The sequence below is a fragment of the Dromaius novaehollandiae genome, chromosome 3 (assembly GCF_036370855.1).
Source record: "Dromaius novaehollandiae isolate bDroNov1 chromosome 3, bDroNov1.hap1, whole genome shotgun sequence".
Lineage (NCBI taxonomy): Eukaryota > Metazoa > Chordata > Aves > Casuariiformes > Dromaiidae > Dromaius > Dromaius novaehollandiae.
In genome coordinates, this window is record NC_088100.1 from 62,940,473 (window position 1) to 62,958,475 (window position 18,003).

Sequence of the window (18,003 nt, forward strand, 5' to 3'; positions counted from 1 at the left end):
AGCCTATTAACAGAAAAGTAAAAACCGCATTAAAAAGCAATACTGTCATTCATCTGCTCTTAGCTGATTTGAAGTGGGAATCCAAAATAATTACTCTTGATATGTGAACTTACTAACAAGTTTCAAGGATTAAATTTAATGTAGCAGAAGAAAACATCCCAACTCTAAAGACAGAGCCTTCAAAATTAAGCTTCATGCTGTTCTCTCTGTCCTAATTAAAGCTATTCTACTATCACTTCACAAATGGAAAGTACATAATTACAGAACCTCAATTTCAGAAAACTGTCAAGCCAATTAATACTTTGTTCTATAGATATATACATACATACCTTTCACATAGTGAGTGGTGTGTCTTTATAAATCTAAAGTTGACCTGACAACTTAATTTCATTCTTCATGCTGGGTGCTGGGTCCCTAGCTGGCCACAATGCACCCACACTCATTTGTTCCTGGGTTTTCAGCTGAAGCACAACAAACAGCTCTTCCAAGAGAAAATGTAAACATGGCCAAGAAGACAGTTTGTTGCAGGCTCCATTTCCTAGAGACAGCATGGATGGGATGATGCCAGATTTGGAGGACTACCCTGAACAGAGAGAACTGATGACATCCCAGCTGTCCTCAGTGTCCTCATGTCCTCTCCTGTCTCTCTTCAAAGCATGCACCATGTGTCACTTTGCAATGATTAAATAAACTGCATACTAGTAGACTGGACAGAAGTACTTTAAAGTCATTTTGACATGAAATACACAGCAAAGTGCTCAGGGCCACACAGTCCTCTGGTAGGCCTCAAGAACATTTGGCCACTTGCTCAAAGCTTTGTTTCACCTGGGTTCAGTAGCCTGTTCACACGCCATAGGATTATACTGCAGCTTATTACTATGGTCCCTCTGGTACTAAACCACATTGCTTTAAATTGAGGAATCTTTAAAGCATTTATGAGAAGATGCAATGACCAGAATCCTGTTGCAGTGCTACATGCATGTATGTAACAGCAGTAGTGGCAACATGTTGTTGCACTGAGTCCTAACTAAAGGTTACTGAACTGTGTCAAGACTAGCGCTGACAATTTGTTCTGGTCAGAGTGCGTGGGCAGCAACCATGCAGTGAGTGAGGCGTGAGTGGAGAACTAGAGGTCTGAGAGCGAGTAGCCTCACAGAAACACAGGGCACCATAGCAGAGTTTGGACCATCTGATCTGCAAAGCTGATCCTGCCAGTCTGTCTGAGAGGCAACTACCTCGAACAACAGGGATACGATCAGGCCCACATCAGTGGGCCCCAAAACCAGGATTGTGGATCCACTGACAGCACGTACACACAGGCTGCCAAAGCTTACCACGACCAGCCCTCCTCACACACAACCACGGCAGCACTTCATCGTGCAAGTGCAGTCACCAAAGAGCAGAAAAGCAGACAAGAGGCCTGCAGCCCGGCCTCTATCGTCGTTTTCTGGAGCACTCTGAAACAGCGCTGCTTCTCGAGGGCTTCCCACGACCAGGCCCGTTGGGCAGTAACGGACAAACCCCCCGCAAACACAGGCCCTCGCCGCACTCGGGCTCCCGGGGCTCGGCCAGCGCCGACGGAAAGCCAGGCTGCAGAGGCGGGGAAAGGGGACGAGATGCGACGGTAAGTGCCCCTGGTCGAGGAGGGACAGCCGGACCCACCGCTGCACCGCCCATTAACTGCCCGGGAAACACCCGCCCCGCCTCCCGGCGAAGGGGCGCAGACGAAAGCGGAAATACGCTACTAGCGCAGCCCCCCCTTCCTCCCCGCCCGCTGCAGACACTTCCGGCGGCCGCTCTAGCCGGCGCGGAGTCTATGCCCGCGGCGCTGGGGGATGTTTATTGTCGCGGGGACTCGGCCCAGGACCCGGAACAACAAAGGGCGCGAGTGGCGGGGCCCGTAGCAGCCGGCCCCCCGCCCCCCACCGCGCGCGCGCGCGCGCCGCTGCTGCGGGCACCCGCCGCACCCCGCCTCGCCCCCCGCCAACCGCCGCGCCGTCCGCCCAGCCGCCCGCACGGTAACGGCTGGCGCCCGCCGACGGGCCGCCCTCCTCTCGCCGCCGCGCTCCTCGCCGCCGCCTCGGCCCGGCGTGACCTCCAGCCCCCGCGCGGGGGGACGGGGCCGCGCGCGCCTCCGGGGCGGCCGCTGGGCCCCGGTGCCCCTCTGCCCCCTCCTCAGGGCCGTTTACCGGCTGAGGTGAGGGAGGCAGCGCGCGGCCTTTCTCCTCCTCGCCGTGGCGGGTTTCGTGCGCGGTTCCGTTCTCCTTCGCGCCGGGGTGGTCGGGGGGGCGATACCGGTTCGTGGCTCGAGTTTCCGCGTCGGGGGAAGGGAAGCGGAGAGAGGAGGAAGGAGAACGATCACAGCATCCTCCATGGGAAACGACCCGTTTCCTGGCAACCGGTAGAGCCTTCTCAAAAGGGCAAGGGCTTGCTCACGAAAAAAGTGATTGTGTAAGTCTCCAGAGTAATCTGTTAGATGGATTAGGGCTTTTTAATAGCCTTGTTAAACACTGCGACAATGCACTCTAGTCCGGGTAACTAAGTGGGTAAATAATCCAAAATTGTGAAGTGGCAGCTGTCAGACTGGCTAGGCCTTATGCCTGTTTTGTTTCTCTTAACATTTCATGAGAAGTTTTTGGCTGGGATTTAAGAAAAAAAAAAAAAAAAAAAAAAGCAAAGGCTTTGTAAACCTGAATGTTGTGACATTGGCCTAGTAAATGAAGGACTTTAAGTGAGGTTTATAGCTGTACGAATAGGAAGACTACTTCTGTTTCTTGTAGGCTTGTCTAAGAGATTTCACAGCAGGACTGGGCTTTTGTGTCCTACTTGCTCATGGTGTATAGCTAGTATCATCATTCTGTTTACTGGTTTAATTCGAAAAGTCTCTGTTTTGGCATTTTATATGTATTTGGAAGTTTTCTCCAGAAGATAGTCCATTTGCATTCAGTAGGAAATAGTCATATGACTGCCTGAGTCTTGAAGGGTGAGAATATTAGCGTCATAATAGCCTTTAGCTTTAGGGAAAACTTAATTTGCCACTGGAGATAACAAAAAATAAAAGCATGAACCTCTAGCTCTGTGACGGTAATTTAGAAAGCTGTTTGGGTCAGAGGATTGTCTAGACAGATTCTAGCTATGTTGCCTTAAGTTCTCGGGAGTCATCCACCTACCAGCATGGCTAATACAGGATACGAGAATACAAGCAGAATAGAGGTCTGTCAGCTCCAGAGTTTCATGGGGGGAACCTGTTTCCTGATGGACAGAACACCAGTCTTAGAAATTCACCTGCAATAAGAGGGTAGAATCCACTCTTTCCTCATTGCTGTTTTTGTTTATTTTGTGTGTTCTCTGCTCTAATGCATAGCTTTCTGTTAAATTCCTCAAAAATGCTTTTCAAGCTATAGTTTGAGTAACTTATTTGAGCAATAGTGACAGCTATCCCTTCAGTTGGGTTGTTGGAACAGTTTGTGGGGTCAGCTGGTGAACTGCTTTGGAGCAATATTAAAAATAACTAGCAGAAAGTGCTTATGCTGTCACTGTATGTGAAAGAAGGTTTTGTTAAACTCTTCTAACATTAATGTAACCATTGTTAGATACTCCCTATTTGCCTTTACTGCTCTGAGTTTCTCAGATCAAAGGTAGCCAAAGGCTTAAAATAATACTGTGTTTATGTACTCCATCCCAAGTGCCTTTCCCCTTTTTTTTGATGATGATGGTGTTGTTAGTTTGGTTTGGAATTTTTTTTTGAAAATGGAAAGAGCTGGCTTTTTTTAGATTGTAAGATTTCAGTGCAGGGTGTGTGTCTTCATGTGTGTTTATACAGTATCTAAAATAGTATGGCCTTGGTCCTAATTAGGGAGATATGGGTAATGCTTTGTTTAAAAACTTAAGTATTCACCCCTTCCTTCAGAGTATTTCTTATTTTGATGTGGGAAGTTTTCTAGTTTCAGTGCAGAATACATTATTTTCAGAGTCAAATATCCTTGAGATACTTGTTTATGTTCCTTATATTCCTTATCCCACTTCACCTGTCTAGTTATTTTCTTCTGCTGCTCTGGCAGTATCCCTAAAATCTATGTTCTGTATAGAGAACAAGCTTTATTTTATTTCACCAAGGAAATTTATAGCAGAAACTTTTAAAAAGATGTATTTAAGCTTTTCTCTGTATGGGTAGTGTGTGTTATGCTGATGTAAGAGAACTTGAAATCTAAGTTAGCTAGTTTCTTGCTCTACAGAAAGCTGAATGAAATAAAATAAATGTTCCACATATGGAAAAGTAAATGATTTTACTTTCTATTTTGGTCTATCATTAATAGCTGAAAACATGCTTTTAAAAATGAGATTTAAGCTGCCATACTTCTAAGACTCGGATAAGAAAACCTTTGAGCAAAATTAACCAACAAAACATAAGTTGAGCTTAATAGTAATAACTTAAAAATTTGGCAAATCCAGAACTGGAAAGAACCTGATGTTCAGCTTCTGCTCTGTCTCTCTGTTCTACAAGTGCAACTGTTCAACTATGGCATAATGACAGGCAGATATGTACGGCAGCAGTCTTACAGCTTGATATCAGAATGGCTTGGTAAAAGCATGGAGACAGTTCTTTTTCTGTTTTAGAGACAGGAAATGGAAGCACAGCAATTCAAGTTTTCCGAAATAACGTATTGACTCAGGGGATGTCAACATATTGACACAGCAGGCGGACAGTAGGGTGCATCAGTAACCAAAGATGAGAAGGTAAAGTAGGGAGAGAGGAATATCAGGATGTTGGTTAGGACTCCTTTATTCCAGCTGGTCGTGTTACTTGATATGTATATCAAGTGTGTGTGTGTGTGTGTGTGTGTGTGTATATAATATATATATACACATACACACACACACACATATATATATATGTATATATACATATATATGTGTGTGTGTGTATGTATATACGAAGAACATCTTATAAAAAAAAGTGTAACAATTTTTAAGAACGTTCTTCAGATATTTTTATATGGTGCATGTGCTGTTGTTTTTTTTTTTTTTAAATCAGTTAACTTCCACACTTCTGTTGAAGTGTTTCCTATGAATCTGGATTTCTTAAAGACCTCCTAAAGAACAGAGCAGCACTTTTTTCCCCTAGAATCTTTCCTTTGTTTTCTGTACAGCTTGTGACATTAAGATGAACACCTAAGGTATGGGTTGTAGGAGATTAAGTTCACTCAGTGTTTGGAAAATAGTGTATAAGTCAGTTTTTTTCACCTCCCAATACAGAACCATTTTGTTTTACCCAGCCTTACTGAACTGTGCATTGAAAGAGGTTATCATTATGTTTGTGTTACTAAATAGGAGTGACCATGTTGGATTTGAAATTTTGACACATGTTCAGATTCTTAATGATCATTGATAGTATTTGCAGCAGCAAAATAAGTGTTTTCTCAATACAAATCAGAAAAAATTAGTAATGAATATTTGAGGTGTTCAACATTTGGGTGAAATACCAGAAAATGAAATGCCTTTGTTAGATCAGATAACATTGCAGTAGATTAAAGGTAGTTTTCAGAGTATTTTACATTATATTCAAATACTGATTCTGTAATAAATTGTGTCCCTTTTTAACTTAATGTCACAAAACATAGTCTAGTGTATTACTTATAGCTAAAATTAAATTTTAAATAGAAACCCTCCTGCCTAAATATCTGTTTGTCCTTTGAACTTTCAGAATGTGGTTAATGAAAATGAGGGTACCTTACTGTAATATCATAATTTTTCTCCTATTAAAATCTATGCAAGTAAATTGTATTTCTAACCAAGATGTGCTAGGTTTGATGAAAACATCCTGACTGACAGTTCCACAGCATACTAGTGTTCTGATTTTTTTTTCTTTTAGCTCTTAACGATAGGTCTTATCCTTTCAAAATTGTATTCTTCCTCTATTTTAACCACCTTTTCCTCTGACCTGAAAGACCATGTGACTTCTCTCCAAGCATCCATTTAAGGCAATATATCAGTATTTTATGGGGATGTTGTGATACAGTATTATAGTTTACTTAGAGGTTAGTAACCTTACAAGAGTATTGTGCATGATTGGTACTCTTCTTTCAGAATGTAGAGATTAAGTATGCCAGTAGAAATTTAATGGAAAGTGAGAAATACTGCTGATCGGAAGTATCTTGTTTTCTTATAAGAGAATTGTTCCTAGGTTCCAGTAAGTGAACTCAGCGGGAGCCAAGAGTTGGAGCCAGGGTTGAAAACAAATGCCTCTCTCAAGATGCCATGGGTTCCAGCTCCTCGCTCAGTGCTGGCGCTGCCTGCATGCCATTCAAAATCTGCACATGTGCTATCTTTGGATCCAGTGCCATAAATTGCTAACCCAATCTGTAGTAGTCCATCAAAACCAGATGGGATAAGTCATTTCTAAGTTTGAGGATACATGCAATTTTTGGTTTAAAGAAAAAAAAATTGGAATGGTAACTAGCTAGTGTTTGTTCTCTTCTTTTTTGCTTCCCTGCCTCCCTAATAGCACCACCATGCACCTGCAACGTGGCCTTTGATTTTATATCCATGGGGGTTTTTTCCTCCTTTTTCTTCTTTATCTCTTTTCTCTATTATCACCTGTTTCCCCTTTCCTTTTATTGGACAAGCCAAGTACTATGGAATAATTCTTTAGGCAGGGACCCAACTACAGAGTAAAATAGACAGCTTTTACAGCAGTTGACTTTATAGCAGTTGATCCCATACATAAAGCACATCTGCACAGTGGATTATCGTTTCTATATTGTAATTGTTGCAACTCTGTCATTCAGTTATTGTCAAAGATGTGCCTTGAGTGAATTCTTGATTAGAAGCTACGGCATGATCTATATGAAGTCAGTATTAAAATAGTCAGATAGAAATAATGATAAAAACATTGTTAACTTTGTACATTGCAGATTTATGATAAATAATACAAGGCCCAAATATTCTGAAGTGATATATATAACAGACTATAATGCATATATTCTTGATGCATAGCATCCTTTCTTTCATGGCAATGACCATGTAGAGAATTTCATATATCTAACTCTTTGATTTTGCTCTTGGCTTTCTGTTGTGTTCATTTTGGATGAAATATCAAAATTTCAGATGAATGGATGAAGAGCAGTCTGAGATGTTATTGTTTTCTATTTCCTAGCTTATGCTCTGTTTAAGCTACTTGTCAAATGCACTCATTTGACAGCAAATAACTTTGTTTAAAAGCATTCTCTTGACATAGAGCTAAGGTTTTTACATTCTGCTGCAAAGAAAAAGTTCTTAATAAACTGCAATTTGTTGATATAGGTCCTTTTTACTATATACCAATATTCCTCCACTTCCCCCCTCTCTCCCCCGCTTCTCTCCTCAGATAAATCTCAGGTACAGTATTTGAAATATCAACTCTCTTGTCTTTGACATGCTTACAGAAGTGATGTCAGATGGTCTCAAGGTGAGCTGCAGGTGGTAGACCAACTCCTGGTCTTGAAGTCCTCCTCCCCTGACTGAGGGGATGTAGGAGTGTAATGTTTAACGTGCACAGGCAAACTGAACAGTTGCTGGCTGCCTTAGGGTTAGTGTGCATGCACAGGGCAACAATCCTGTACCTTCACAGTAACTTAGCTTATCCTCAAAAACATTTGATTTTACTGTGTATGCGCCGAATGAGTATAATGTATACACAATACATTCATTCTACATAGTTCCTATCGGCAATGCAGAAGGGGATGAGAGATCCCTGTGGCTTGGTGCGGGCTGCTGCTTCCACCAGGACCATTTGTATGGTCTGTGTCATGTTTGGAGGGATAGGCCAAGAGTGTTGGGTGAAGATGGCTGACCTGTCTTGACAGGCTTTCTAGAGGCTGCAGTTTGTGTAACCTGTGTTAGTCTCAGAGTTATTCAGCAGCCTCATCCATTCCAACACAAATGTCAAGCTGTTCAAAATTATCAACCTAAACAATGAGAGAAATGTGTTTTGTTGATGTGGCTAACGACACTCTCAAATGAGTTGAGGAAAGATTATCCATTGGAGCTACAGAAATAGCATTAGTAATCTTTATTGCATCCTGAAATAGTGGATAAGATCTGTAACGTATTTAACCAGTGAGTCTAATTATTGTATATAAACACTTTATTTCTCTTAAGTTTGGCAACATGGCTTTAAACAAATAACGTCCTATTTCCTAGCATACAGGATGCAAGACACCCCTCACCCGCCAATTAACTTAAATGAGTCAGAATGTAGTCACTTCTGCTCCTTGTCTCATTTAAGGGACCGATGTATGCAACGAGAGTATTAATAGGCAATTTTCTGCTGGTATGTTTAATTTTATCATTTTCCTTCTCAGGATGTGATCTTCACGGGGTGCTGGTCGGAAAACTGAGTTGTAGATCACCCCAATGGATGCAGACAGTGATGTTGCATTGGACATTTTAATCACAAACGTAGTGTGCGTTTTTAGAACAAGATGTCATTTAAACTTGAGGAAGATTGCATTAGAGGGAGCAAATGTGATATACAAGCGTGATGTTGGGGTAAGAGATTCAATATACCTCAAATATCTATTTTTACAAATGTCCTTAAGCTAAACATTCTTGTACCTTTGGATAGAGAACAGAATGGTTTTATTTCTGTATTTCTGTCTTGCTAGGCATTTTGTCTGTCATTATATTCTAAGTCTACAGTATGGGAGAGGACTAACTATTGTCTCAGAAGACTGCAGGAAGCTATTAGTTTAGGTCTGTGCAACTCCTGAGGTGAATATTGGATATACCATGAGACCTGTTGTATCTCCAGGTCCATCTTGCCTCCCAAAATTTGATGTGTTTGTCAGGACAATATGTTCTGATATCCAAAAATGCATTTTTTAATAACATCCAGATGCAGGTGTATATGTAGCTGCTTGCAAATCGAGAAAACAGGAATCTGCTGAATTCAGTCAGTTACCATCCTTTAACAAGGGGGAGAACGATTTGTGAAAGGTATTGTTTAAGTCCTGTCATATATGAATACCAGTGTGTTGGAATGAAAGCATCTCTTACATGACAAGCAAGTAAATACTAAGCAGAATGTGTTTTGAGGTTAGATTTAAAGGAAGAAAAAAAATAAAAGAGAGATTTCAGATCCACGAAAGGGGGAAAAATTTATTCCAGATCAAGGAGTGAGGTAAAGCAATTGCAGTTAAAAGTGAAGGTGACAAATGGAAAGTATCCTACCACAGGGGAAAAGAGGGAAAACGATATGAAGGTACATACTCTACAACAGCTTTCTCGGCTATCTTCTTTCCTAACTTGTGAGATAATGCTGTGTTAGGTCATACAAAGGGAGAGAAACTACAGGACTAGACTGCAGCGGTGGCGTGTGCCTTCTGGGAGGCGTTTTTAAACCCCCCAAAGTTATACCCCCTCCTGCATGTCTGACGTGGTCACAGAGCAGGAGAGGAGACTGCAGTTCTGTATGAGGCCTAATGTGTAACAGGTAACCCAGCAGCAGAAGTGTGCAAAGGAGGAGTCAGCTGAATGAATTTCACCTGACCTTTGCCTATTGCCTGGCAGATCTGCATCAGAATTATTTATAAACAAGATAACAGCATTTCAGGAAAGGAGTCAGCAGCACAATGCTCATGGCTTTCAACTTTTTATTCAGAGAAAAATATCTTCATTTAATCTGTTATGTGAGCACTGAATCACTGGCTAAAATATTCTAGATTTATTTTGCTCTTCTCCACAGCTGATTTTTTTTTTTAATTACTGAAAGAGATGAAAGAACAGTTCAAGGTTATCAAAAATTAAAGGAAATATTATTAGTATAGCAGGGGTTTTTTTCCTAGTATGAGATTGAACTAACTGATTTTTTCAATTCTCCCCCCCCCCCCCTTTTTTTTTCCTTTTTAGAAGGTATTAATGAAGCTTAGGAAACCTAGGATTACGGCCACAATTTGGTCCTCAGGAAAAGTTATTTGCACAGGAGCCACAAGGTGAGTTCATGAAGAGCCTTTCTCTAGCGGAAGATCTTGTGGATTTTAAAATGTAATGTAGCAAAAAGCTAGCAAGAGGCAGTACTTGCTGCTGTTAAGATTGCCTCGTGCTGGGTCACACACAGATGCTTGCCAAGCTAAGTATTATTGTGGAAGTTTTCCATACTAAGTGTCTGCCTTGAACTAACTTGAAATCTTGAGCAGCAACAGTTCAGCCTTCTGGGAAAACTACTACTTTATGAAGAAAATTTTGGAATTTTCTTTTGAAGACTCTTAAGAATTCGATGTTTTTTTAGCCAAAACTTGAAACTTGGGAAGGGATGATCTATTCTGAGGGATGTCTCTTTTATTATTTCATGAAAATCTACTTGAATTTAATCAAGTTATGTGCTGTTGAGGGACTGGAAAGAAGCAAAAGCAAACTCATAGTTCAGATATGTCCAGCTGAGGTTTGCTAAACTCTAATAGCTAAATTACCATAAGATATGTCCACATTGTGGAGTAAAGATAAGGTAGAGTGGTAAATCTGCATACTTTCTGTATATGATTTCTGCCTCAAAATGGAAGGTAGTTAGTCAATGTTAGCATTTATATGATACAGTTTTCTCTTTTTATCTTTGGCCCTGCACACTGGTTACTGCACACTGGAAGCTTTTTTTCCTAAACTTTATTTGATGCTTCCTACTGATATGAATGTGTCATAAACATTGCCTTCTTTTCTAATCCTGCAGGGAAGTTAACAAGCCCATTTTAAAGGAGAATAGGTTGAAAAGTGTCACCAGTTCAGGATAGCCAACTTCAGATTCCCTGTGATCATATTTGTATTTAACCAGTATTTAGTATGATGTATGATTGAAATACAGTTCACACTTCAGCTCCCACTGACTTAAGCTGGAGCTGTGAGTGCTAAGATATTCTTTAAATAGGACATAAGGGATGCTATTTGAATATCTCGACAGTGGAAAATGTACTGTAATATGTACAGTAGAATGAAATGAAGGCTGTCCCTGTGGACATAGTTCATGCATTACATAACTGAATGCTTCATTTGGTACTCCGAGTGTTTATTGTCATATGTGTGCACACAAATACATATTTTGCTTCTGGTAACACTAGACTTTTGTCTTTCTTCTTTATAGTGAAGAAGAAGCTAAATTTGGTGCCAGACGATTAGCTCGTAGTCTACAGAAACTAGGTTTTCAGGTAATCATAATGAAAAAGGACTTGTATGACTCAAATAATGCTGCTAGTCAATTTTTCAGAAAGAAACAGAGAGGAGGTAGCAGAACAATTTAGCAGCCAGCATGTTTTCACTCAGATGGTCCTTTTGTGGCAGCATACATTCTCCAGGTACTGGTCAAAGAAGCTATTTCATTTTGTGGATTTGAGTTTCATTTGGCAGTTCAGAACAGTGCTTCTTTACTAGTTAATGAACAACAACAGTCATTTCGTAAATGAACCACCTGCAAATGTGTCTCCGAATTTACAATACCTTGAAGATTTATTTGGAAGAAGTGCTGGAGAGCAAAACCTGTTACTTGAACACAATTTCCCCTCACTGTTTCTGGTGGAATAGCAAATGTGTCTCTTGTTTGGGGCAAGTTTGAGCCTCTTAATTAAGGGGGTAAAAAAGTGCTTATGTGCTGCCAGGCTAGGCACCAGGAAATAAGCCAAATAAAATACTAATGATGTGAAACTCCTCTTTTTCTGAGCTTGGGTTGACATTACCAGTCAAAAACAGCACTCACTTGGACTTGATAGTAAGGGTTGAAAAACAGCAGCTTGAATGAGTGCGAAAACATGTCATTTTAGAACTTCTTGGTACCCCATTGTGCTGTTTACACAGTTTGAGTTTACCAACAGACAGTTAAGTAGACATAGTGGCTGTCCTTTCTGAAAAATAAAAAACATTACATTTAATAAAGATTAGTTGCTTCCACTCGTTCACTTTTTAAAAAGCTCTGACTGAGGAATGATTGTTGTAAGGTTAGGCATTTTCAGAATGTGAACAAAAATTTCTTCAGTGATATTGCCAACATTGACTTCTCACTATTGTAGTGATTTGTTCTGGTATTGTCTGTTGGCAATTTTATTGTCATACAAAATGGCTGTGGGCAGAGAATGACTGAAAGCCAATAGTTTTGGCTTGGTTTCAGAAAGCAGAGGGGTGAAAACTAGCTCTCCATACTGACCACTGGATAATTGAAACAAAACAATTTTAATCTTCTTTCTTATTCTTACCTGTAGTAAAAGTGGTGTATCACAACAAGACATTAAAGACATTTTTCCAAATTACATCAAAAGATTTTTGTAACAAGAAATCTAAGCTCTTTCTCTGCTTATTTTGATGTCCCATGAGCTATTTACTTTATTTTCAATTTAGATGTGTTTAGTACAGAGATATGAATCATTCCCTCTGTGCCTCCCTCCCTGTGTGTCTCATTCTTGATGTAAACTGTTCTATAACCACATAACACAGCCGTGAAATACCTCATTCAACAGTTATTGCTTACTTTATCCTTCTATTGTACAATTTGAGCCCAGTAAGTACCATTTAGATTCCTATTAGAAATGCATCAGTTACAAGGTTTTCATTTTGAAATCTTGACAAAATAAACTCTTCAAATGTATGGTTTTTTGCATCCCATATATCTGCCTTTTTATAAACCGAATTTTTAATGTCTCTTTTTTCTCTCTCTCTTTTGAAAAGGTAATTTTCACAGATTTTAAAGTTGTGAATGTTTTAGCAGTGTGCAACATGCCCTTTGAGATCAGATTGCCAGAATTTACAAAGAAAAACAGACCTCATGCGAGGTATGGTAGGATTTTTAAGCATTTATGCTTAAATGTCTTCGTATGTTACTTACGCTTTTCTTTTTAGTTTTAGATTTACCTTTGACCTTTTATTTTGTTTTCTAGTTATGAACCAGAACTTCATCCTGCGGTGTGTTACAGAATAAAAACTCTCAGAGCTACCTTACAGATTTTTTCAACAGGCAGTATCACAGTTACAGGTATTTTGATGTCAAAAATAAATATTTAATTTGTTAGGAATAGTTAACTTTAGGGCCAGTCATCTTAGGAAAGGAAGGCTTTCAAAACAGTCAAAAGATATATTTGAGGTATTTTCTTTCCCAGTGCTGAAATCTAATTTGTTTTTGAATGAAGGTGCCTGAATAGTTGTAGGGAAAGTGTAGAGAAAATGTTATTATTGATAGCCAAAAAAAAATTATTTCAGTAAGAATGGTCATAGTCAATTTTTTATAAAAACAAAGAGTGGAATAAGACTTTTTACTTGAGAATGCAAGGTATTTGTTATTTAGTTAAATACTGTAAATGTTTGAATTTGCTGCTTCTCTTTCATCTGTGTAATGCTGCAAACTACACTGCGTGTAGCATCAACAGTTCTGTTGTAAATGCATAGTTTAAACTGGAGATAAATAGAAATGTATAATATAGCACTAGCATTTTGTTGCAACCAAAACTGGCCAATATTTACAGTTCTTCAGATGACTGCTGTCTTCTGTTAATCCTTGACTGTGAGAACCACCATCTGGATTACAGGCATCAGTGATTTTTCCCAATTGTCCTGTCTTAGTCTAAATTATGGAGATACCATGCCATGTTTTTTCCTCCCTCCTCTTAATTTTAATTTTCCATTCTCTGCAAAGTTTACTTATGAAGTGTCCAGCACAGTTTTCCAGATAGGAAAAGTCTGATATTTTGGAAAATACCTGTTAAAAAGAAGCAGAAGCAAAAGCTTGCACAAGCCAGTATCAGGTTAACTGGAATTCTGTATAATGGCTGTTAGAGCTCACATATTGGTATCAGAAGTCATGTGCAGGCATTTTTATTTTCACATCTTAATTCCTTAACAAATAACTAGGCTTAATGGTGATCATTTCTCACAGAGTTATCAGAAGAGCTTTTTTTTCAAGAAGACAAACTCCCCAAAAGTGGCAATTCTGAAATCATAGGGCTAAAAGGTGTTTGGAGATTGCAGTATCTGTTCTGACCAGAACAACTGGTCTAGCCAAAATGAAAAACTAAATTTAAAATAAATGAGAAGCTTGAGGATTCCTGCAGTAGCTTGGGACTCTCAGCATATCCTATCAACCTCCTAATGAGATTTAGCTTTTCAGTCAGATTCTTATTGCTACACCTGTGGGACAAAAATCATTTTCATGTTTCTGAAATCATCCTTTCCAATATTGAGGCAAATAAGGCAAACACCAAAGATTTACTTCCTTCTGGTTCACTTATTCCAATGAATTTTAAATACCTCAGATCTCTTGTTTTCCAAAGTTTCCGTTTTGTCTAGGCCTTTCATCTAAGGAAATAAATATCCAGACTTAAGCTTCTCATTTAAAATTTGCTTTTAATCATGTCCTCAAACTGACTGTACTCCCAAGTATGAAACACTCTCCAATGTGTTCATGTGAGGTTCCTTTTGACTCTGTGTTTCGAAGATAGTACATTTCATGTAACTAACTTAAAGAATTCCCTTTGAAATATAGGGCTAGAAATGCTATACAAATACAGGAAAATTTTTAAAATGGGACAGGTTAAAATTAAGTTTGTTTTACTGAGAAAATAAAATAAAGAACTGATGTGTAATAGGAAGAAATTAGGAAAAGTATCAGTAATGTTAATTTTTCTTCCTTCAAAATAAGCAATGATTTTTTTTTTGTGTCTCTTCTCTTGCACTCCTTGCCATGAAGTTCCAGTTTTTACATCTCTTCAATCTTGCAGGGAGGGAGTAGCATTATTTTCACAAAACTTACTTGCCTACTCATACTGCTGCTTTCTGAAGTCTTACTCTAGAACTTTGTGTTTCTACAATAGCAGACAATTTGAAGGAAGATGCAGTGCCTGCCTAGAAGTCAGAAAACACTTCTAGGCAGAGCACCTTTCATAAGGCTTGTTTAAGTGCTTATCCTATTCCCTTCCATTTTGTTTTTTCTGACTAAGCATTCTGACCAAAACAACATTTCCCAAACTATATACATAAATGAAATATAGCCAAGAAGTAGGTTATTTATGATTTTTGGAAGCCATTTTTGCATGTATCTCTAATTGAAAGAAACTTTTGAAGTCTAAAGTGAAGTAAAAACAAACATTTCACAGGCATTAAAGCGCATGAGTAATTGCTGTTTTGATTTATCTGCATCACTAAACTTCTATCCAGGATGAATTTCTTCTGGTGTGTTATTGCTCAGTCATTTGCAACCTCAATTGTTCATTACAGAAAATGGTCTAGTATCGTTAGAAAACACTGCTTGTTCATTCTTCCTTTTCTTTCCCCAAATGTTCATAGATCATGTTAGACAACCTTCAGATGCTTCCTCCTGAGACAATAACCCTTACCTGGATTACAGGTTTTGCCCTGAGATTGGTGGCAGAGATATTCCCAAAATCCAGACTAAAAAGTTATAGGCTATAATTTTCAAACATATAATTTTGCTTGAAACATACTTAGATTAAATCCATCATCATTTAGCAATAATTTCCTTTGTTAGCTGTGTAAAAGAAGAGATAGAAGTGGCTAGGCTTTGAGTAATACAAATTCCTAAAGAAACACCAGAAGTTAAAGTATTTCCTTACCTCTGTCACTCAGCCTCTGCTTTCTTGTCTGGGCTGACTGTTTAAGTCAGTAAATCAAAAAGAATGCAAGTTGTTACAAAGTGAAATGACAGTATTATTTATTTGTAGTTCAGCCATTGACCCATTTAGAACATCTTACAGGTTCCGCAGGTCTTTTTGTTATGTGTAAGAAAAGTGATCAGAGGAAAACTTTCCTGAATTGGGAGAAACATGGGAGAAATTATTTTTGTCTACAGTATAAAGTTGTGTTAGCCAAAAATAATAACTTTATTTTAAAGATGCTGTTATTGTTTTACTTGCTGATGCCCTGATTTTCTCTTCCTACTGCTTTTTTTTTTTTTTTTTTTTTTTTTTTTTTTCCCCCTTAATATGTCTCAGGGCCAAATGTAAAAGCTGTTGCCAGTGCTGTGGAACAGATTTACCCATTCGTGTTTGAAAGCAGAAAATAGATTTTGTAATTCACCACTTAAAGGTTAAGTTCCCTAACCAAGCACCTTTAAAGACTGCTGCACATTGGACTAAAAGCAAAAAGGAAAACTGGACCAACTATAGCAGAGGAATACAGACTCTTTTACTTGTTCATGGCCACAGTATAAACTCCAGTCCTTTGGGATTTTATTTTTAACAGTGCTGTATTGTAAAAACGGAAGTTTACAAGATATGAAATTGCTGCTTTTAAAAAGACATTCTATTTATTTTTGCAGTAATTTCTGTGTATTCATAAGCAAAGCTGTCACGATGTGCACTACCTTTAAAACTTTTTTTTTTTTTAGTTCGAGCTTGTGTTTTATTTGTGAATGGTCTTTTACATTTTTGTATGTTGAATATTGGGCACCAAAGAAGCTGTAAAAGTTATCTTTTTCACCTGATGAATGTGCACAAATAAAAGTTTGGAAAATATTTCTCTTCATACCTGTTCTGTTATATTCTTTTCCCTTTTTCTATTACAGTTAAAATTGTATAGCTGCAAATTAATTTGAAACAATGTAAGAATAGTCTTTTGCTGATACCTTCTGTTTCTATTTGTAGTATGTGTAAAATTTTGTGTGTTGGTTAGATTGAATTCTATAGTAGTTATGTTTATCTGAGGATGAAATTTGGTTTGTTCCCAGTTCTCTTAACTACATGCCAGTTTTCAAGCATTTTCTTGCTATTACATGAAGAGAAGGCATTTCTAAGTATAAAGGCCTACAACAAGTGTTTTCCTATAGATGATGGAAAAATTCTTATCAACTAAAGAAGCTACTGTAGAAAAATCAACTTCCCTGTCTGCCTGCTGGATGCAAAAGGAAAAAAAAGTTGTGTGAGCTTCAGTGTTCAGGAAAGTGTTGTTATACTTCAACTCTGAGAAGATGGTATGGCCATGCTAATCCAACTCCAGCCTATTGCTGAGGAATTAACACAGTCCTTTTCTACACTATTGTTACTGTCTAATATTATCTTGACAGGAACTGCCAACATGCAGTGAAGCTTAATTCTGGCATGTATTGGTATTAATCTTGGACTTGGAAGCCAGTATCCGTTTCTCTCAGTACGTGCACATTTGGAGCAGAAGAGGTGAATGCTTAAAAGTAACTGCAAATGCTACTTTTAAAAAGATACAATAAATATGTATAAATGTATGTATGTCTTTTTTCCCTATCTGACTGAAGAGAAATGTAACAGTATTATGTGCTGCAGATAATATACTGTCTTACAGGGTGTTGAAAATAGTGAACCATTAGGAAGTCACTAATGGTGGAATATTCTAAAGAAGTGAATCACCAGCATAATGTATTTAATCTGTTGGAATGGATGGTATAGATGCTGGGGCCATCCCCTGTGACTTCATGCAGAAGTTGTGGAAAGCAAGGAATAATGTGGGAAATGTTCTATCGAACCTTGCAGAACTAAATGAAAGAAGCAACAGAAAGCAACAACTTGCCAAGAGCCATAAGTGATGAACTCATAAAAGTCCTTCTTAGATCAACAAAGGTAGGAAAAGAGAGGATTTATAGCAGTGAAATACTAAGTTGAGTTCCACAGTCATGGAACTCATGGTAAAGAGCTGATAAAGGAATACTTGATATAGATGAACGTTTCAGTTTGTGTAGAAGATGACTGTGGCACTCTTCACACTAATGAGAGTTATATGAAAAGTCATAGGGAGCAGTGGACAAACCAGCATTCAGGAACACTAATGTATTATTATTACAGTTTAAAAAAAAATTGTAATGGGTTTTCCAAGAACAAAGCGCAGACCTAAACTGATGAATGGTCATTATAACTACAATAGGTGTCTTAGAATAGGTGTCTTAGATTAGGCTTGCCTTTTTTTATTTTTGAATAAATGGCAAAATACTTGAGTGCTACCAGTGAAATTGTGGAGTTTTTGTGACTCCCCTAGATTTATCTAGGGAGAGAGAAGGGTTTTTTTGTTTTGTTTGGG

At 38.6% G+C, this 18,003-nt stretch overlaps 1 protein-coding gene across 3 annotated transcripts; it reads left to right on the forward strand.

Annotated features, from left to right (window-relative positions):
* The first annotated feature begins 1,746 nt into the window (after positions 1-1,746).
* Positions 1,747-17,197, forward strand: TBPL1 (TATA-box binding protein like 1). Of its 3 annotated transcripts, none has more exons than XM_064509005.1 (7): positions 1,747-2,018; positions 8,343-8,529; positions 9,889-9,971; positions 11,111-11,174; positions 12,682-12,785; positions 12,891-12,985; positions 15,954-17,197. In XM_064509005.1, exons 2-7 carry the CDS (start codon positions 8,395-8,397, stop codon positions 16,022-16,024), a joined length of 552 nt encoding a protein of 183 aa, XP_064365075.1. In that variant the 5' UTR covers positions 1,747-2,018; positions 8,343-8,394; the 3' UTR covers positions 16,025-17,197. The 3 variants fall into 3 exon arrangements, with proteins under 3 accessions (XP_064365075.1, XP_025976188.1, XP_025976196.1); XM_026120403.2 differs by lacking the exon at positions 1,747-2,018 and adding an exon at positions 2,026-2,197; XM_026120411.2 differs by lacking the exon at positions 1,747-2,018 and adding an exon at positions 2,279-2,451.
* The last annotated feature ends 806 nt before the right edge of the window (positions 17,198-18,003 follow it).